Below are 23,105 nucleotides of genomic sequence, written 5' to 3'. Positions count from 1 at the left end.
TTGTTTTGATAAGAAAATGACCTCTACTAAATCTAAAAAGACAACTATCTATTCTATAATCAAATTGCTCTTTGCATGTTCATAGTTCATGTAGTTTGCTTACTCAGAGACATAGGTTGCATAGTACCAAATTTTGAAGACACATTTCAATGAAGTAGACCATTATATTTTAGCTATGCATTGTAATTATCCAAGTAACTTGGAAGAGGACAAAATGTTTTCTTCCCTGAATTTGCATTACTATAGGAAAACCAATTATTACAGTTTAAATTATTCATATGTATGGACATTGTCCAGACTCAAAGGAGTTACTTTTAACTGTGACTTAAAATCACTAATGTAAAAGCATAGTTTATATATTTATATGTTTAATGTTTAAATTTCTCAGTCATGCGTGGGCAAAGCATTTCTTTATGCCATCATATTGGGCCTTTCCTTTGAGGGATACATTTCAGATAAACTTCTTCAAAAGAATGCTACTGGGATACCTACCAACATGTAATTTTTTTCTCCAGAATAGTAAATTAGGGAGCTCTAGATTCTGAAAAAATCTGATACAGAAGTAAGGAAACAAACTGGGGCTTTTGCCTTGCATGTCTTCCTATAGTGTAACATATTCTGAAACTCAATAACTAACTACATTTCAGGCTAAAAATATTACTATAAATTTTCTCTTACATCAGAAATAATGAATTATTCCTGCATTAACCATAACTTATCAGTTGGCTGAGTAACTTTTTCACATATCCCATGATATTCTGAAAGTTAAAATTGCCTCATACTTTCTACACACACACACACATACACACAAAGAAAGAAAGAAAAAGAAAAGTAACTTATGTGGGTCTAGCCTAAACCCTGGTATACTTTTAGATTTCTCTCCATCTGTTGAGCTATTTGAACACATAAATTTCAAAGTGTATTTGATGGGAAACGTGTTAAATTGTATATAATTTGCACTTAGAAATTTCTGCTGTTATAAAAGTTTGTGGCCATTGGGCCAAAGGAATTTGTATTTCAAGTATATAATTTGGAACACATCATCAGGCTATTAAATAAATAAGTTCATTCTTTATATACACAAAGCTAGAAATTCCCTAGAAAAAAAAAATGGTAAGATGAAGTAAGATAAAATGATTAAGATGAAAGTATCTTTTTCTCTCTCTCTCTCTCTCGTTGGCAGAATCCTTGAGGGTGGGATTTTGTCTTTGCGCTGGCAAACCTGAGTAGACACCATTTAAATCTTAGAAGCTCTGCTTTCCTATTGTCCCTCCCAATAGGAAAAAAAGAAGAGGTGCTTGTTTTATCATTTTGCCCTTAGAGCAGGATATTAGGTCCTTTAAAGAGTGTGTGACTTAGACATGGCATCTGAAATATAGTAAGCATTCAATAAACATTTGTTGAAATAATTTTAGCAAAGATCTATGAGTTCCCTTTTTAGGGTGTTATTTAAATGCATATTTCAATATTAAAGTAGACATTTTTCTTTTTTTCTTTTAGGTTCTGAACCTCTTTCTGGCCTTATTGTTGAGTTCATTTAGCTCAGACAACCTTGCTGCTACTGATGATGACAATGAAATGAATAATCTGCAGATTGCAGTAGGAAGAATGCAAAAGGGAATTGATTATGTGAAAAATAAGATGCGGGAGTGTTTCCAAAAAGCCTTTTTTAGAAAGCCAAAAGTTATAGAAATCCATGAAGGCAATAAGATAGACAGCTGCATGTCCAATAATACTGGAATTGAAATAAGCAAAGAGCTTAATTATCTTAGAGATGGGAATGGAACCACCAGTGGTGTAGGTACCGGAAGCAGTGTTGAAAAATATGTAATCGATGAAAATGATTATATGTCATTCATAAACAACCCCAGCCTCACCGTCACAGTGCCAATTGCTGTTGGAGAGTCTGACTTTGAAAACTTAAATACTGAAGAGTTCAGCAGTGAGTCAGAACTAGAAGAAAGCAAAGAGGTAAGAATGCTTTTAAAATTTTTGTTCCATTTCCTATGATAACCATGTACTACAGTTATTTACTATTTTCATTGTGCTTATATGCATTATCAAAAAGCAATATTGAAAGTCATATGTATATAGTGATGTTGGAAAATCACAAGATACTCTTTATTGGGAAATGGATTTCTAAAAATTCCAACTTTTCACAGGAAATTAAACCATTCTGAGTATTTAGTATATTCATTTTCTTGATCATTTGAAAATGTGGTTAAAAAATGTGGCCTTTTAGGCCGGGCATGGTGGCTCATGCCTGTAATCCCAGCACTTTGGGAGGCCAAGGAGGCAGATCACTTGAGCTCAGGAGTTCGAGGCCAGCCTGGGCAAGATGGCAAAATCTCCTCTCTCCAAAAGTATGAAAATTCACTGGGCATGGTGGCACATGCCTGTAGTCCCAGCTACAAAGGAGGCTGAGGTGGGAGGATTGCTTAAGCCCAGTAGGTACAGGCTGCAGTGAGCCATGATCACATCACTCTACTCAACCCTGAGTGACAAAGCAAGACCCTATCTCAAAAAAAAAAAGTAGCCTTCCAAAAAAGAGATGTTATTTAGTACATTACACTCTCAGCTACATTACGTTCTTTAAAAAATAACTTATTTTTGTCATCTCCTTACTCTCTATATTAGGTTTTGCTATGATTTTTATGTGAAAACTTTATGTACTTTTGTTAACCTCTGAAAGTCTTATTCACTATGATAGTGTTTCATTTATGAAAGTGTTATACACATTAGGAAAGTACAAGTAGGACTTATTATATTTTGCCCAGTCAAGGATGAGCAGATCTATAGTCTTCCAGAGTAACTTGAAAATACTAAGAACTACTTTTAAAAGCTTCACTTGAGGGCTATAGTTATTTTGTAGGTTAATAAACCTACTCTTACTGTTGTGTTACTAGGAAAGAGAAAAAAGAAGGAAGGAAGGAAGGGAGGGAGGGAGGGAGGAAGGGAGGGAAAGGAGAAGAGGGAGGAAGGAAGGAATGAAGGAAGGAAGGAAGGAAGGAACGAAGGGAGGGAGGGAGGAAGGGAGGAAGGAAGGGGAAAGAAAGGGAAAGAGAAAGAAAGAAGGAAAGAAAGAAAAAAGGGAAAGAGAAAGAAAGAAGGAAAGCAAGAAAGAAAAGAAGGAAGAAATGAAAGAAAGAAAGAAAGAAAGAAAGAAAGAAAGAAAGAAAGAAAGAAAGAAAGAAAAGAAAAGAAAGAAAGAAAGGAAGGAAGGGAAGAAAGAAAGAAGAAAGGGAAGGAGGGAAGGAAAGAAGGAAGGAAGCAAGGAAGGAACAAAATTGTTCCTACTGCATGATTAGTATTCTTAAGTTTCTATCATAGTAGTAATGTTATTAATTCTTCAATCCTGTGTTGTGGAAAAGAAGATTAAAATTCTTTACTATTATTTATTTATAGACGTTTAATATATATGAGTACGAAGTAAGTCTAGCACAGATGGAGTTATCAAAGACATGTTTTAGCTTGAGGGTATAATGTTGACACAGTAGGAACCAAATCAACAATGTCTGATTTCGTGATCCTATTTTGGAACTCTTTTTTTTAAATAAGTGTATCAACAAAACTTGATCTGAAATCCCTATAATAGGTAGCTGACAATCTTACAACTCATAGCTTCCTGACTATTTTCAGGTATTTTAGAGTTGCTGAAAGATAGTATAATAATAAGTTGGAAAATATTTTGAAAAAGGTAAAATACATACAAAATTAAGTAGTGATATTTTTTCTCTGAATTCCATTTAAAGTCTGCTGAGTTCAACTCTAATTTATGTTGTTCATTCTGACAAACTAAGAATTCAACTCTAATTTTATTTCCCATCACCTGGCATGAATTTATGTGAGAAGAAATACCAGTCAATTAACAAGAACTTACTGAGCACTTTTTGTGAATTCAGCAATCTGCTGGATACTAGGGGTGAAGGAGAGCTCTATAACAAAACTCTCCTTCAAGGAAATCTTGACATATTTGAGTAAGCTAACATGAACTCATGAAATTATTAAAGACCTATTAAAAAATTTAATCCTGGCTGGGCGCGGTGGCTCACGTCTGTAATCCCAGCACTTTGGGAGGCCGAGGCGAGCGGATCACGAGGTCAGGAGATCGAGACCATCCTGGCTAGTACTGTGAAACCCTGTCTCTACTAAAAAAATAAATAAATAAATACAAAAAAAATTGCTGGGTGCGGTGGCGGGCACCTGTAGTCCCAGCTACTCGGGAGGCTGAGGCGGGAGAATGGTGTGAACCCGGTAGGCGGAGCTTGCAGTGAGCTGAGATCGCGCCACTGCACTCCAGCCTGGGCAACAGAGCAAGACTCCATCTCAAAAAAAAAAAAAATGTTTAATCCTGTCAGGTTGCATATAAGGCTATAGGTATTGAGGAGAGCAAGAATAATTGCTAAATGGAAGAGATAAAATTGAAATAGACCTCAAAGTTTGGGTCAAATATAGATTAACAGAAAGCAAAATGCTGAAGCTTACTAAAGGAAAGGTGGAGCTGACAGTGAACTTGGTATTAAAGAGAGTTTAGGGTTATCATTGCAGATTATCATGCAGTGATAATCTACATGAGGTAAGTGTTGGTTGAATATATAGTGGAAAATATGTTTGAATGTGTGAGGTAGTTTCAGATTATAAAGTTTTAAAGTAAGCCAACGAGTTTGGAGTTAATAGGGAGCTATTTTCTGTTCTGAAGCAGGGGAAGGCAATTGGAAAGTGGTATTTTAAGAACATTTATTTGATATCAAAGAGTAAAACAGTTTAGAGTGAAAGATAAGAAAGATTATCTTGGGGAATATGGTGATAATCATTCGATAGCAATGAGGTGATAAAATTCTCAGCTAGGGCAATAAGTAATGAGAATTGAGACTCATTGGCAACTTGACAAACCTACTAAAGAACCTGGGAAAATGGAAAAACAGCAATGCCACTTTCTGAAATGGTCTTTAAAAAGGGCTACCCAGTTTATGTTGGAAAAGGAGTTCAATTGGGATATACTGAATTAGAAGTGTCAGTGTTGGGAAACAGAGTCTGAGTTAGAGGTTGGGGTTTAAAAATAAGGTATAATGTTTGATAATGCAGATTTTATAATTACCTGATTCCCTGAAAATGGAGGAGCTCATCAAATAAGTAATTATAAAGTGAAAGAAAAAAGAGAAAACTAGAGACAAAGTAGCATAAAAACTTGGGGTCAAAAGAGGTAGAAAAGCTAAAAGATAGAAAAACTTTTTCTAGATTAATACAATATAATTTTTTGACATCAGATTTATGGAAAGTAAATATCTTAATTTCCTCCTACCAAACAGTTGGTTTCCAAAGTATTTTTAAAATTTCATAATGACCACAGATATTTCAAATGACTGCTAATTATAATGCCTTTTTAATGGCTTAAACATCATAAATTTAGAATAACAAGATATAAATCTCTCCTTTGTTATGTACCTGGAAGACATTTCTTACCTAAACAAAAATGTCTTATGGGGTGATTTAAATAACTACTTTATCCTCCTCTTTCAAGCTAAATTTTGAATGCATAGAATTCAATTACAAAATGTAAAGAAATTATTTAAAATATATAAATATGTTAGTGGGAAAATCACTAAATAAATATAAAGGTATATATTTTTATAAAGCTAGAATAAAATTTCAAATTATCTTGCACAGTAATATTAAATTCAACAATAAATTTTATATGAATGATTTGGTAAAATGAATACTTTAAAAACCCACCAAAAAAGTAATAGGGAACTCTCATATATGCTCACACACAAGATAAAATGCAGACAGTTTTTAAAATAAAAAGCCAATACCAGCATGTTCTAATATTATAGAGCAGATTAAATGAATTCTAGCAAAGTGCATTTTTGATTTGAAATTTCCAAAAGCTGCTAGCATACTTCAGGTGCACACTTATATTGGCTGGGTTATTCCCTTTTAATAGCTATCACACACATGAACACATTTAAAATAACATATCCATAAAGTGACATTTTGGTTCATGTTTCTTAGGTTTTTGACACAAGTAGCAAGAGAACATTGAACTCTACTTTGCAGAGCACAGAATATCCTTCCTCTTTGCTAATAAAGTGAGCACTCACATAAGTTAAACCCACCAGAGTTATACATTTTTCACTAAAAAACTTGCATGAAATGTCTGCTTGAAAAGGAGACAGTAAATTAATCATTAATTTAGATGGTATTTGGAAACTCTAGTTACTGTGTTTCCTCTGTTCATTTTCATAATAAAGGATACCTGACTAGCGCAGCTAAAGAGAAATGATCCCTAAAAGTTTTTAGAGATAAACATGGGAATTGCTGTTATATATGTTATATATGTGTGTATATATATTACATCTGTATATATGAATACCACTAACATAAATAGGCTGGTATGGAAGCAAATATAAACTTTTGCATGAAAAAAGTTCAGGAAATTGAAGGCATGGATTTCAAAATAGTGATTTTTTTAATCTTGCAAAAACTTGGAATTATGCGAATCTTTTTAAGAAGCTCTAATGTAGAATTTGTTTGTTTTTATATTTTTTAAGTTCTCATAATCATAATTTCTTGAAATATTTATATAACTATGAATTTTTGCAATTTAATTCTTAAAAGATTATTGGTTTGTCTTCCTAAGTGAAGGATATAGAATAAATGCTTTTAACAATCATATTTGAAGTTGAATTCCAAACACAATCTAGCAATATCATACTGTGACCTTCACTGCTTACCATTCTTACTTCTCACAGGAGTAAAATCAAGCTGGAGCCATCAAGAATGCAGCTCTGGTGTTTTTTAACCAGCCAGAGGCTCGTGCCACCACTTTTACCCAGGTTATCCAAGCAAGTTGTACATGTACAATCACGTTCTAAATGAATTTTGACTGGCCTGCATGCTACTCAGCTATGTTCCTTCCCCTGCCATGGCAAGGAAGTGCTAGACTTGCCCAGCTGCTCTCTGCTGAATCGTGTGACACATCACAGCATGGTCAGGCGAGATGGGCAATCCCAACATCATATTTAATTCTGCTAATGAGTTTTCTAATTTAGTCTTTAGCCTTTTAAAACCAATTGCATGCTCTATAGGATTTGTAATATCTATTTTAAAACATGATAGGAATGTTTATGGTTCAATATAGTCAGGGATGTAGGAGGGCATGCATTTTTCTGTTTCTCTGCTTTTATTTCATTAAAATAAGACCACAACTTTTTATTGTTGATTCAGCCTTTATAAGTAAATTGTATTACCAAAATAAGCCTCACAGGGTTTTTTTCTGATAGTACTGCCATTTTCAGATTATTATATTCAGATCTATGAATATAATTTTCAGCCTATCCAATTCCTGTGCTCCAGATGAAAATGTTTGCTTTCATGTTTTGGGGGAAAGGTTCTGTAAAAAAGAAAAAAGAAAGAAAGAAAGAAAAAAGAAAAAAAAAGAATAGGGTGATCCTGAGGTTTGGAGATGAAGGGCCATAGTCTGTATGCATTTGGGCAACACATATCTTGGATTTTCATATAGGTTGGGAAAAGTTATGTCTGCAAAACCATAGTGATCATTGTAACTTAAAAAAGGAAACATCATGATATATGGGATGAAAATTCATTATATCTTGATCATTAAGTAATTGGCCTAGTGTACCCATTTGTTATTTGAAATGTCGATGATTTATGTTAATTTCTCCCTAAATGTTCTACCCAAAACTGACCAGGCAAAAAAGACATTTGGAAAATTTACTATTTTCAGTTATTAATTATTAATTTTAGTTTTGTGAGGAGTAAAGGGCATCTCCCAAGATTATTGTAGATTTGTGGCATAATAAGCTTTTATTTTATTCTGTTCACTCAACTTTCTCCATTGCTTACTGGAATCTCAGCCAGAGTGCAGGTTCTGGGAGGGAAATTTTGAAGGAAATGTAAAGAGTTCATAAATATTGGGCAGTTTTCAAGGCTTCTGGTGACAAGGAATATCTAATTAGTTTGGGGTTGTCTCTAGGTTTAATTTATGCATACTCTTATTTTCCTTAGGGATAATTGAGAATTAGTTGCAGAATGCAAAAAAAAATGAGAAATAAAATTATCAATGGAAAATAGTAACAAAGATACAGTCCATGGTGATTTATGCAATTTTTATTCAGCACCAAATTTTTAGATTTAGAATAAAACAACATTATTAGTCACTGAAGAAAATCTGATTTCTTTTTCTTTTTTCTTCACCAGCAGAATAGAATTAAATGGTAATGGCATATTATTATTTACACCGTGTTTATAACAGGATTCCCTCCTTTTCAGAGTCTTTATGGAAACTTTGAAAGTAGATGTTTGACTAAGGTCCGGAGCACATGCCCTTCTGGACATGACTTTGTGCTGTTTTTGGAATTTGGAAAGCAATGTGATAATGACTCTAGCTTTCAGTTTCTCTGTTACATGGCCAGTGTCTTCCAAATGTTCTTTGTGAAATTGAATGTGAGATAATTTTTGAGAGGAGCAGATGGGTGTGTGAATAGCCATTTTAAACCCATCTCAACCTTTGAAGATGGTCTTGGTGTTTTAGTGTACTTCTGCTGAAAAAAAAAAAAATTAAAGCTGGTTCAGACGAATACTTTTGTATCCTTTCTGAAAACAAATGGGCTTTTTCTTTTTCCTTTTTGATGCTCTTTTACCCTACTTTTCAACTACAACATAATTATTTTCAGTTTCACATACCATGTTCTTATTCAGGCTATTTTAAAAATAAAAGGAGCTCCGGGGATGTTGTACATTTAATATATGTCCAGGCAAACCAGATGGTGGTGGTTCATATTTTTAATCTTTCGATAAGTGATCGTGAAAAAAAAAAAAAAAAGAGCTACTGGTCTTTTTCTTCCCGCCTAGGACAAGCAACCCAATGGCTTCACTGTGTGGCTGTCTTGTTTTTCAGGTGAAATATCATAAGTCAAGATATGGTTATGTATATCCAAAAGATCAGACTAAGGCCCTGACAGTGTGTATGACCAAAACTTTCCTCTTCTACTAGCAAGACAAAAATCCACAACTTTTTAGAGAAATGGCTAGATTTTAAAGGCAATCTGTAATGGCTGAATCTTTTATTTTGCCTCTTGAATCATACAGCAGTTTGTGAGAGTCAAATATTTGATAGCTGATTGAAAATAAATGAAATGTGAGCGCATTTCAGTGGAAGTAGGCCAGTTGCTAACATTCTCTTCTATCTCTGAAAGTTAAATTTCATTATTTAATTGGATAAAAATCAAGAGCAATATTTGTCATATGGGGGAATTTCTATATAAGGTCATTCTATTGGGCGGCGGGGAATGGTCTCGTGGCCTTTTTTGGGTGTTAACTCTATTGTTTCTTATGTTGAAATAACCCATTCCTGTGAGTGGTATTTGTAGTTAACCTTCTTGAAAACTTCATATTCAGGTACCATGTCTTTGAGGACATGGTTCTTGGATCAGCGTGCGGCTTCCACAGCATTGCGCCGGGCTTGTGCTACAGCCAGGCATGTTTTCTGCGGCTGAATTAGGCCTGGAGAATGTTGCATCTTAAAACCTGCTTTCCAGCGTGCATTTGTAGAGCATAAGCCATCATCCCTCTGTAGACCCACTCGTTTCTACAAGGGATGGAAGAATTTAACCTTTAAGTGCCATAAAATATTGGAGGAGTAGGGAGAAAATAGTACAAGAAAACAAGTTTGAACTTGTACTATGTGGTTTTATATGGAAGCTTTCTATTATTATGCCTATATTCCCAATTATATTTTTCTAACTACTTCAGGACAAGTATGAATTTAGTTATTTAGTATAGTCATCTAGTTTCTTAATATGGTAAATTTAATTTCAGGTTTCTTTGCTTTTTTTATATCATTGTAGTATCACAGCTATGGCAATATAAAGAAAGTAAGTTATTCTTTATATTTATTGGTCACTTGCTTTTAAATCAGTTATATGCTTTTAAATAAATTTGAAGGTCATTTTGGTTATGGCTATAATAAGATGTATCACAAACCACCCTTGACTAGAATGTGAATGCCAAAGTGTTGAACTTATTTAGAAAATGTTTAGATTATTTAGATTATATCAGTGTATAGAATTATGTATATAGTATAGATATGTATTATATAAATGTATACAATTTAAAATGCTTATATAGTTTTTCAGGGTGTAGATTAGTGATTTAAAAAATACAGCAGTAAAGTTCTTTATGTATCCAGTGACTAAAGCATATCAGGTAGTAGATCATAATTCGTAAGCTGATGTAATTTAATAAGAAGGTGATTCACAATTTAATTTATAAATGTAGGTAAATGCATGACTTTAGAAATTTGATACAATATTTTCATAACTTCATACAATTAAAACATAGGTACTTTCCTATGATAAATATGTGACCTAGGGCATTAAAAAATAATGTAGTAGCATTTCTGACTAAGAAGATTAAATTGGCCAGGTGCAGTGGCTCATGCCTATAATCCCAATACTTTGGGAGGCCAAGGTGGATGAATCACTTGAGCCCAGGAGTTTGAGACCAGCCTGGGCAATATGGCAAAACCCTATCTCTACAAAAAATTTAAAAATCAGCCAGGTGGGCCGGGCGCGGTGGCTCACGCCTGTAATCCCAGTACTTTGGGAGGCCAAGGCAGGCTGATCACGAAGTCAGGAGATCGAGACCATCCTGGCTAACATGGTGAAACCCCGTCTCTACTAAAAATACAAAAAATTAGCCGATCATGGTGGCAGGCGCCTGTAGTCCCAGCTACTAGAGAGGCTGAGGCAGGAGAATTGTGTGAACCCGGGAAGCAGAGCTTGCAGTGAGCCGAGATTGCACCACTGCACTCCAGCCTGGGTGACAGAGCGAGACTCCGTCTCAAAAAATAAATAAATAAATAAATAAATAAATAAATAAATAAATAAATATAAAAGTTAGCCAGGCACGGTGGCATGCACCTACAGCCCCAGCTACTTGGGAGGCTGAGATGGAAGAATCAGTTGCGTCTGGGATGTTGAGGATACAGTGAGCCATGATCATGCCACAGCACTCCAGTCTGGGCCACAGAATGAGACCCTGTCCCAAGGGGGGAAAAAAAAAAGATTAAATCATGACTAAGGCAGATTCTTCAACTTGGGAAAGCTGACTTTATGTCAACCTTCATAGATAAGGAAGCCTCCCATAAAACACTTTTTAGTGAAATGCAAACTAATCTACCGTCTTCTAAGCTTTGGTTCATAAGAGTCCTGGGAGCTTGCAAAAGCTTTGCCAAGATTCCCTCTGAGCATTCCTTGAGGGGCTTTCTAGAGCCTGAAAGATTATCTTTATAATCAGAAAATCTCTGTAATAACTGTAAAGCAATTCTCCATGAAATGGGTTCTACTCCTTGGACAATAGTAGAATGGTGGCTGGGTTTTTTCCTTGTCCATTGTCAAAAGATATGTTGTGCTTCACAATGCCAGTAGGATAGAGGTGAACTGTGATCACTGTCCCTCTCTACCTTAAGATGTATAAATACATAACCTCCAGAGCTATTAGAATAGAGATTATTTATAGCCAAACAAGTTAATCACATTCACGAATATATGTAATCTAATGACCTTCCCAATAACAAAAAAATACACCCAGAGGTCCATATGTGTAAACGATAGATTCCGTTGTCATTCAGGTTAGTGGTTATTAGGACTTGTGCTGTAAAGGATTTGCTTTAAATATGTATGTATTTGTATTAAACATAAGACACCTGCAGAATACATGGAAGAATTATAATGTGAAAAATTAAACATCTCACAATTATATTAGCAGTGGTAACATGGGAAGTGAAGGGTGAGTATATTTTCTAAAGTTTTCAAATGGAAAAGTACCTGTGTGTGTATACATGTATAATTACTTTTTTATTATTAACATATTATTTTTTATTAAATCATTCCTATTTAATAAGACAATGCATTTTCTAATATAATTAGATAGACTCTCTCAGGACCAGACTTGACTTATATATCAAAATGGAGAGATAGAATTATCTAAAGACTATAATTCTCTCTATAAAGTGACATTAAAAGGTATTCAAACATTCATCGATTCACTCTTCATGAATTCAACTTAACTATTCAGTGTCTATTCTATACTTGGTGATATACTGGATCTTTTGGTATATATATGTGTGTGTATGTATGTAGTTGGTATACGTGTGTGTATATATAGATGTATGTAAATATGTACATATATTTAGGAGAATATTTGGTCAAAGGAAACAAGTATAATAGATTAAATGCTCTATAAAATTTAGCATGAAGAAAATCATGCAAGAAAGAATGGCTTCATACAGGAGGTTGAGGTTTACTATGATGAGGCTCAGAAGTTATTAAGTTTGGATTAGCCGAGAGGACAAAAAAACATGAAACTTTCTATAACTAACTTCAAATACTTTGGTTTCTTATTGTTATTACTTATAAAGTGGATATTAATAGCTGTCACTCATCAAAAGCCATAGTAATTAACCCATAAACTACCAGTGAAATTGGAAGAAAAAGTGGCTGAGACCAAACAATTATCCAGTATTTTCTTAGTTACACCAGAAGCTGCTACAATTCTACCCAGCAGTAATTTTCCTAGGTCTTTCTTAAATGAATAAAAATATCCTGGCTATAAGAAGCAGAAAAATCCTAGGAGAGGAAAAGATGTCTTGGCTTTCCCACCTCTCCATAATGTAGAGGAAATTAATGGTTAAAAAAAAAAAAAAAATTTTGTGCTATCATGACCCTAAGAACTATCAGCCAAAAGTGATGGCCTAGCTTCTCTATTTACCATACTCCAACCTAGGAGGTACTCTACTAAAAAACTGTATTTTGATTTAAAGTAATTTTCATAATATATATATTTGGACATGGCTAATGTCAGGTTAAATATCAACTTTAAAGTAACACCACAGAAAGTATCATCTGGATACTACCCTTTAATTAGTTCACATTGTAAAATATTAAACTACATTTGCATTACGTCTTCATTAAATCAGGAATTTTGAGCCAAATTTCCCCAACATGAACTGTGTTTATGGCCTTTTTAAAAATAACACAGTAACTCTTTCAGAAGGCTTTGGCAGAGTGACCCTAACACTCAGCTACCAAAGTTAATGGGGGCTTTGAAATCATTAACATGTCCATGCACTATTGTTTCATCTTAAAAGCTTTACATTATCTAGGTTGTGCTGTGTGTCATGTCTTTGCATCTGTTTTCATAAAACATTGCACAATCCTGTCTTCCCAAGTGATCTCAGAGTACTTATTATTTATTCTTGTAATATTACAGTGGCTCTTCTAGCCATGTGGCATGTCACAATGATTTAGTTAAAGGAAGTATTCACAGCCGGATCACACATTGAATTCAGAATGTGCTCCTAATGAAAGTCTATAGAGATTCTGGACAATGCCATTTATGAGGAAATTTCCATTTCATTTAGAATTCTTTGACAAGTATTGAATTCAGTTATGCAGTTCAAAAAAAGAGAGAGATCCATCATTTTTCTTCTAGTAAAATAAGAAGAAAATTATGTAAGCCAGAGAAAAATAGAGCTCAAAGTTGAAATATAATGACTGTGACTAATGTTAATGTGCTGCTCTTTCTTTCTAAAATTATAGAAACATGGACAATACTTAGAAACAACTGGTAATATTCTTTGCCCTTTGAAAATTTCCATCTGAAGAGGTGGAAATTAAAATTTGATTTGACGTATTTTAATTAACATAATCATGGCTAGATGTCAGCATACCACTTTATCCAACTATTCTTGGTTTGGCCTCAATGTATTAAGTTATATTCATATGGCATTCATATACAAATGCAGATCATTAAACAAGTTAATCAGTATAATCCGTCCATTCCAGACCACCCACACTGAATGTTGTCTAAACTTTTTTTGTCTGATTCAGGTCACTAGTCACGTTATTTTGAATAGTACAACTTGATTTATGTTAAATTATTAGTACATAATGATCAGTAATGCTAATAGAGTTAAATGCTATCACTACCATTTTTTTTTCACACAATGACACAGTATTTCCCAGTTAGTTAAATAAAAGGGGGAAAATCACATCTTTGAAATGGGATTTTGTTTCCAGAAATTAAATGCAACCAGCTCATCTGAAGGAAGCACAGTTGATGTTGTTCTACCCCGAGAAGGTGAACAAGCTGAAACTGAACCCGAAGAAGACCTTAAACCGGAAGCTTGTTTTACTGAAGGTAAACAAGCTCTGATGTGATTAAATACAATCTCCCCTTGTTCTTTACGGAGACTGAATATGCCTCATTTAAAAAAAAATTTATGAAACGAGGTGTGGTGGCTTATGCCTGTAACCCCAAAATTTTGGGAGGCTAAGGTAGGAGGATTGCTTGACCCCAGGAGTTTGAGACCACCCTGGGAAATGTAGTAAGGCTTTGCCTCTACAAAAAAAAAAATAATAAAGAAAAAATAAATTAGCTCAACATGGTTGTACATGCCTGTAGTCGCTGCTACCTCAGCCACAGCTGTATCTTAGAGCTTTTGCAGGGAGTCGAGGCTGCAGTGAGCCATGATTATGCCACTGCACTTCAGCCTGGGCAACAGAGCAAGACCCTGTCTCAAAATAAATACATAAATTAAATTAAATAAGAAAAATATTTAAAATAAATAGTGAAGGCATGTTTATCTTTATTTTCCTTTTTTGTCTTTTAAAAAGTTAATCTCTCTAGATTTCTGGATTATATTTACAGCAGTGACTATTCCTGGACAGTTAAAATGATCTGATAGGTCTTTTTTTTTCTCATTCTCCATAATGTGAGGAAGCTGACCCTATGAGATAAATGGCATTCTAGAATGTCATGTCATTGATATTGTAATCCCTTCAGAACTCCTTGGCAATGGTGTGATTTGATTTATAGATGCTACAGTAATTACATTCCCTCCCTTACAGTTCCAATGCGGTTAATGTGCTTTGGCTAGAGCTGTTTTGAGATGTAACTGTATTGTGAAGCTTTGGCAGGGAAAGCAATAGCTGTTCTCACAGAAAGCAGCACAGTGTGTTGAACACAAATCAATGAATATCTATCATTCAATGTGATTGGACTTAATCTGATGAGTAGTAGCTCAGAGACTTACAGCAGAAGAGTGGATGGGAGTTAGAAATAATGCGAAAGCTAGGAGGGGGAGGACAAAGGGAAAAGAGATACTGACTGACGAGCTGAGTCATAGGTGTGACTAAGAAAAGCACTGAGACTGAAAAATAAATTAGCTTCGGAAAATTGACAGTGGCTGATGCCTGGGAAGACAGCGAGATTTTCTGTGCATGTGTGCATGAAAAGAATTAAAAACCCAGGATCACATCAAAATATGAATAAACAAATCGAACATGTAGTTTTGCCTCAAACCTGACAGATGCACCTGGACTATTTTCATCAATGGCCTTGAGGCAAAATAATCCTGACTGGTGGTGAAGAATGAAACTATTGTTACTTAAGCAAATCTAGATAAAATATTTCCTTGAATTCTAAGTAGCTGGCTGAGTATATAAGTCTGAGAATAATTCATTATACAGGAGGGATGCTGACGATAACTAGGAAATGAAGGAGATGGTTACCCTATGAAATGATTACCTGGAAGTGGAGTGGGGAAGGAGCAAGAAAGTTTATTTTTTCCTATTTAAGATTAAAATATATATTTTTAATTAACTATATTTGATTTTTAGGATGTATTAAAAAGTTTCCATTCTGTCAAGTAAGTACAGAAGAAGGCAAAGGGAAGATTTGGTGGAATCTTCGAAAAACCTGCTACAGCATTGTTGAGCACAACTGGTTTGAGACTTTCATTGTGTTCATGATCCTTCTCAGTAGTGGTGCATTGGTAAGTGAAATGCATATTGGCAAGAATCAGATTCTGGTGAAATACTTTATTCTCCAAAATTACCAGATGCAAACACTGAGCTTCAGAATCAAAAGAAAAGGCATATCTGTGTCTTGCAGAGCTTGGCACCCAAGGTTTAACGATGCAAAATTCAGTTCCGAACAAATCAGCACCATGAAACAGCCAGATGGAATTTCTCATCTGGTGTTTATCTAACAGATGTTTTCCTCACTGAGACAACCATTTGCAGAGACATTCTGTAACCACGTTACTTTCCCTGTCAAATACCATCCAGTTCTCCCTAATAATTGTATTAACATTTATGGACTAAAAGTGTATTTTAGGTTTTTTTTTCATGTATAATCAACTTATTCTCTCAAAATAAGCCAGATCATTCAGGAAATTGTAGAAAGTAATGTTTGAATAGGCCAGTTCTGTCCCTCATTAACAGAACTTCTAGTTATTTCTGAGTTCATATTACTTCATTAAAAGCATGTCTTTGTAACAGTAATTGAGATAGAGACTTAGGAGTGAGAAGTAGGAAAGAAAGCACATTCTAAATCACTAAAGGCATGACGTTTCCCTGCCAGCATTTTCGCACTTAGTTTAGTCTTTAGATTTTGTCTGATGTTCAATGTTTATGTAAAATATCAATAATCAAATTATTGTTTTGTACTCACTATTATACTAAGCAATTTTTTTCAAATATTTAGAAGAAGCAAGCCATTTAAGTAAAATAAAATATTTTTGATTCATAGGCCTTTGAAGATATATATATTGAACAGCGAAAGACTATCAAAACCATGCTAGAATATGCTGACAAAGTCTTTACCTATATATTCATTCTGGAAATGCTTCTCAAATGGGTTGCTTATGGATTTCAAACATATTTCACTAATGCCTGGTGCTGGCTAGATTTCTTGATCGTTGATGTAAGTATCTTAAGTGATTTTTATAAAATTGTTTTTAAAAGAGGTAAGTTTGACATTTCATATATTTCTGTTATTAAAACTGACTTTCACTAATAATGACATAATTATGCAGTTATTTAAACAAAACTGTAACATATGCAACAATGAGGAATATCTCATGGGAAAGAGTAGAGGAGGGCCTAAAAACATGGGCAGTGGTAAGAGCAAACACAGGGAGAGTTGTTCTTTACCATAAACAGACAGCTTTTATTTTTCTGAAAGTTAAGTGCCTCAAGGTAAGTAATAGATAAATAATATGTTAATTGACAGATGTAAGCACTTAGCTTATTAACAGTTCAGTTTAAAAAAACAAACAAACATCTCCAAGAAGCAAAATAAAAAATGACTGAAGGTCAGAAAGTGTGTAAACTGCACTTTAATCCCTTCCTAGAGTACGTGTGACTAAATACTGTGAAATTAACCCATGTACTGAGTTCATTCAGCCACAGCCACATACATACCCACAGACACAACAAAATGCATTTCCATTTTTAAATCAGTAGTTAGATCCCAATAGCTAATCAGGTATTTACCATGCAAAGAGTTAGGTGTAGGTCTGTTCTGAATCTGATTACCCTGGGGTGAGTAGTCATAGGAACATTGCCAATTATGGAATCTATCTGACTTGCAGCCTGTTTTTTTATTGCAAGTGACAGAGAGGCACTGGGACAACATGACAGTCCTCTGATTCCTTGTAGTCTGTGATATTCCATTGCACAAGGCTTCACAGCCTCCTAACAAAACAAGGTGCTTCAAATACTATCTCTAGCCATTTCCTAGCAATCACAAAGCTCCTTATTTTTAGCTCTAACACTTGCCAATATGAATCAATGATTGCCATATGTGTGCATCGTTCTTTTTCTCATTTTTGACGAGTCTGGGTCTATCCAGATTCTACTCTTCTTCCTCCCACAAACACATATTCACAATTATATAACCAAAATGTGTTTAACCCTTTAAGTTGATAAGAAATCTGCTGTCAAGTCACTTTTAATAGACCAGAAATGACTTTCAATTTCCTTGGCTGGCCTTTCATTAATAATAGAGATGAATTTCAACATAACTCTGAAAAGCTATGCACAAATGGAAACTTAGTATTTTCACATTCCGCAGCTAGAGTGGACCTTAAGGAATATCTAGGGTTTATTCAAGACATGAGAAAACTAAAGCCTCAGTTTAAATATTTTTTGGAGATAACACAGCTTCTTAATAATGAAGTTGATATGTGTCCAAATTTACTAATTCTCAATTCAGTGCTCCTTTCCCTCACAGATTTTCTGCCTAACTGATCCATTATAAATATATTAGTTGTAATAGGCAAATGTGTGTGTGTGTGTGTGTGTGTGTGTGTGTGTGTATGTGTATGTATCAGACTGGCATCAGACTGGCTTTGAGATTTAGCATTTAAAATCTCCACCTTCTCTGTCAAAGATGGAACACTAAATACATTCAGTGATCCTTTCTGGTTCAAAAAGATTTTTATCATGTATGAAGATTATGATCTTTTTTTATTTTTGAGATGGAGTTTCGCTCTTCTTGCCTAGGCTGGAGTGCAATGGCGCGATCTTGGCTCACTGCAACCTCCGTCTTTGGGGTTCAAGTGATTCTCCTGCCTCAGCCTCTCGAGTAGCTGGGATTACAGGTGCCCACACCATGCCTGGCTAATTTTTTGTATTTTTAGTAGAGACAGGGTTTTGCCATGTTGGCCAGGCTGGTCTCAAACTCCTGACCTCAGGTGATCCACCCACCTTGGCCTCCCAAAGTGCTGGGATTACAGGCATGAGCCACCATGCCCAGCAAGGTTATTTTAAAATGTGATAGAAGTTTTCTAGAAAATTCTGACTTACAGTTACTGAACTACTGCATTGTACTTCGAGTATTTCTATGTACTCCCCTTATATAGAAAACATGATCATGATGTAAAAATCTCTTGAGGTTGGAGGTTTTCCATCATGTTTTTATCCTTGCACACCTAACACAGACATTTAGACATCTATTGAGTAATGTTTCAATGAATGACAAACGAATGGTGCCCCAAAATTACTTTGCTTTTAGTGAGTCAAAATTAGCAGATTGGAACTGGGTACTGAAAGCCTCCTCCTTTGGGCAAGTTACTGTATCTTAAATGGGTCTATTTTCTTAATTTTCCCAAAGCAGGGGTTAAATACATGAATTAATGCAACCTCAGATAACAGCTTGTCCTCAGAGTACTGGGGATTCACTAAGCTAAAGTAAATATAAGGTTAAAACAGTGTTTGAAAGTACAAATAAAATGGACTTAAAGAGTTTAAAGTTCATAGGGTATATCACTGTAACAAAATTAAAGTCACAGAAAGGTAAAGAAAGGAAGCAATCAATGAAGCAAGAAAATAAACAGAACACCAAAAAAACTTCCTTTCAAATGTATCTTTTGAAAACTACATTCACATACTTGAGAAATAGGTCTGTGTAAAAAATGTAACCTCTTCAATTCTCTGTCTAAAAGTAAAATTAGATTTATAGTGAGATATCTTTGTAATTTCCTAAAATTCATTCATTTATTCAATAAATATTTTTGAGTACCTTATAAAGGATCATATGCCATTCAAGACAAAAGAGAAATGAACAAAACAGACCTAGCCTTGTTAAGCTTACACTCTGCTGGAGGAGAGGAACAGACAGGAAACGTGTAAACAAGTAAAATCTAAAGATAAGATAAAGGCAGATCACTGCTATGAAATAAAACAGGGTACTAGGCTGGTAAATTACTGCGTGTTTGGGGAAGCGGAGGGAGGGCAGGAGCAGTGTGTCAGCTAGTGTCCAGGAGGGTGTCTAAGGGGGTGCATGGGGGAGGGTGCCAGTCATTCGAAGACCTGGGAGAAGAGAGGAGAAGAAGCAGAAGCGCTTGAAGTGGGAATGAGCCAAGGAGATAAAAGAGACAGAAAGAAACTGGTGTACTTGTATGTGACGAAACATGAGTGAGAGTGGCAGAAACCGAACTCAAAACGTACACAGTGGCCATGGCAAGAAGTTCATATTTTATTGTAATTTACTATACATCATATATGTTAACATTATGTAATCTATCATATATTAGTTATAATCACCATGAGAAGCCCCAGCAGCAGGATAAGCAGGGATCTGACCTACTGTTACAAAATGATCATATCTGGCTATGGAGAGGGGGAGGCAAAGAGTAAAAGCAGAAAGATCAATTAGGAGGTTGTTTTAATAATGCAGGAAAGTGGAGATTTTAGACCAAGGTGATGAGACTTACTGATAGGCTTGATATGTGGAGTGAAGAAAAGAGAGGATTCAACAAATGGATTTTCTTTCACCATGAACAAATGGGTAGAGGATAGAACCATTAACTGGGATGGGGAATATCAGAAAAAGATTTGGCAGGGTAGGTAAACGATGGGTGGGAGAGAGATGTATTCATTTGATATATATTCATTTGAGATGTTTATTAGACATTCAAAACAAGGTACTGAACTTTATATAGATCTAGAGCTCAGGAGAGAATCCAGAATCTTATGTATATAAATTTAAGGTTCATCGAGATGTATATGGCATTTGAAGCTACAAACCTGTTTTAGCTCACCTAGGCACAGACTGCAAATAAACAAGGCAACCCAGAATCAAACTCTGGGGACACTATAACATTTAGAAGTTGGGCAAAGGAGAACCAGCCAGTAAATTAGACTGAGAAGTAGTAATTAAAAGGAAAACAAAATATGCATGGTGTCATAGAAACCCAGAGAAGATAGTTAGGTTTTTCCAACGGAGAGGTGATCAATTTTATCAAAGCCTACAGTGAAAAAAAGTCAATAATCAAGCAATATTGGTATATAAAATTGACATTTGGATTTGGCAAAATGAAGGTCATTGGTGTTGTGGATGAGAGAAAATAATGAAGATGAAGAAATGGAGACAGCAAGTATGACACTTCAGGATGGAATCAAGGGCAACTTAACTCATGCCTCTGCCTTCCAGAATACTGCACTAGAAGGACCACTTTTTCAGATTCTGTACAATTCTTTTCTTCTCAGCTGAAGGTCAAAAAGATACTATGTTCATTTTAAAAAACAAAATATACCTTACTATACCATTCTATAACTACACAAACTATACTATAGATGCTGCTATTGACCACACAATGAACTAAATACATAATTTAATTAATATTTATTTAAAACATATTGAAAACATCAGATTTCTTGAGGTCGTTATCAATTTTTGCAGTCATCTCTGAGAAAATGCATCTGAGCATCTCTCATAAAAACTTTGTTTGATTCTAAAACATCCTAACATGCTAATGTGTGAAAAACAAACTCTAGTAAAAGATTCAACCATCATGAAGTATTTATTGCTCACAGGTAATTTTCACTAACAGCACAGGTTAAAAGGAGATGCTTGATATTATGGCTTTGGAATGCTTTTCCTGCTTAATCACATGCTCCTTAGAATCCCATAAGCTGCTCTGCTGAGGTGAACAAAAGCACCATAGGGACACTTTCTGATCCTAACATGTATTTCCATTTGCCAGCAACCCCTAGGATCTAGTATTTCCTGCCTTAGTTCTTGACATTTATTATTGACATATTGGCAACCTCAATAATGGAGCTAGATTGTTATTAGTAGTAATAGTAGTAGAAAGATATTATGCCTAGTACTTTGTAAGCACTTATTGTGGGAATGGCACTAATTAAGAGCCTTACATAATAATAGTGAAAATTACTACCCTGACTTAATGCACACTGTATACAGGTGCCACCAAAAGCACTTCACATGTGTTAACTCATCTAATCTTCAAAATTCTATGAGTTAGAAACAACTATTCTCAATTTGCAGGTAGGGAAGCTAAGACAAAGAGAGGTTAAGTTACTTTCCCATGTTAACGGAACTAATAAGTGGCCAAGCTGGATTTGGTACGAAGTTGTCTGGCTCTAATGACTGTGTTTCTAACCCCTACATTACAAACCTCATTATAAATGTCTCTTTTACTTACAAAGTATTTATTAATCTTTTAACAAGCTTTTGATTTTTTGTATTATTATTTCTATTTTGCTACAGATGTTATCTCTATTTCACAGGTTTAGAAATGTCATACAGCTAGTAGGTGGTAGAGCTACCTTTACCCAACACTGGGTTCTTTGATCCATATTTTACAATAGGGCACAGATCTATTTGGCATATTGTGCTGAACTAGTCAAAGAGTTCCCATATGACACCGAAGGTGATTGCATATAAGTGGTGGTGAATGAAAGCAATGAGATGGTGCCTTGCTAATATGCAGACACCTGCCTTGAATTTTATCTAGCACTCTTGTGCAGAGAATTAGAATAAATTAAAAGAGCTTTGGGGTAAAGGAACTAAATAATTATAAATTATTGTCATTTCATATTAATTTCTGATCTCTCTCTCTAGATATATTTCCGTGTAAACAGTCTAGTATGTGATTTGACTTTTTCTATAAATGTCTTCTGATAGAAATGATTCATTTTGTCCATTTCTTGGAAGAATTTAATTCTCCTTTAGCATTATTAATTAATTAATAAGAAAAATTTCTCACAGGCCAGGTTTAAAAAGATAATCCTACTAATGTAGCTATAAATTTCTACAGCCCATTCTTTGAAAGAGTATGGCTTTTAATAGAGACTTTTAATCTCTAATTCTGGTCTTTTGTTAAACTCCAACCCATACTTCTAACTGCTTCCTAGATAATACATGTTAATACACCTGTTATCTGCACATGTTCATCATGTTTCCCCTCTAAGTCATGCATTTCTTTCAAATTCCCTACTTAGTCTGATGGTAATGTTTGTATAAATCCAGGCCAGATGTCATCTTCAGCCTTTCTGCCTTTCACCCCTCACAACCAATCAATCAGCAAGTTCTTCTCCATTTTATTGACTAATAAATGAGTGGACAGTCTCGCCCCTCCTCTTCAGCACATCAACACCACTGCAATCAACTGGACCAAGCAATAGCTTACTAAATGTTCCTGCCTCCAGTCACAACCTCTGCAAACATATGTTTTAGGAAGACCTACATCACTCTTTCTCTTCTTAAAGGCCTCCCCATGGGATGCAATTCATCACCCAGGATTCTAAATGGTGACAGTAAAGGCAAACAAGCATTATCATTTGTAATACTAATAACAACCAACCTTAATTGAGCTATAAATTGTCCTTTGTCTTCAATGCTTAATTTGTTTAATCTTCACAACAACTTATGCAGCATCTACTGTTACTTTCCTAGTGTGTAGATGGGAAAATTGAGGCACAGAGTAG

General features: G+C 34.9%; 1 protein-coding gene across 5 annotated transcripts in view; it reads left to right on the top strand.

Annotated features, from left to right (window-relative positions):
- SCN3A (sodium voltage-gated channel alpha subunit 3) overlaps window positions 1–23,105 on the top strand; it is a 116,925-nt gene that overhangs the window by 74,738 nt on the left and 19,082 nt on the right. For all 5 annotated transcript variants that reach the window (XM_055380245.2, XM_055380244.2, XM_019022785.4 and 2 more), the window contains 4 exons: window positions 1,501–1,971; window positions 14,103–14,223; window positions 15,705–15,859; window positions 16,618–16,791. In XM_055380245.2, coding sequence (XP_055236220.1) covers window positions 1,501–1,971; window positions 14,103–14,223; window positions 15,705–15,859; window positions 16,618–16,791 — 921 coding nt within the window. The remainder of the gene's footprint in view (window positions 1–1,500; window positions 1,972–14,102; window positions 14,224–15,704; window positions 15,860–16,617; window positions 16,792–23,105) is intronic.

Source organism: Gorilla gorilla, chromosome 11 (genome assembly GCF_029281585.2).
Source record: "Gorilla gorilla gorilla isolate KB3781 chromosome 11, NHGRI_mGorGor1-v2.1_pri, whole genome shotgun sequence".
Classification (NCBI taxonomy): Eukaryota; Metazoa; Chordata; class Mammalia; order Primates; family Hominidae; genus Gorilla; species Gorilla gorilla.
Note: the sequence above shows the minus strand (reverse complement) of the source record. Positions and strands in the feature narration are given on the sequence as shown.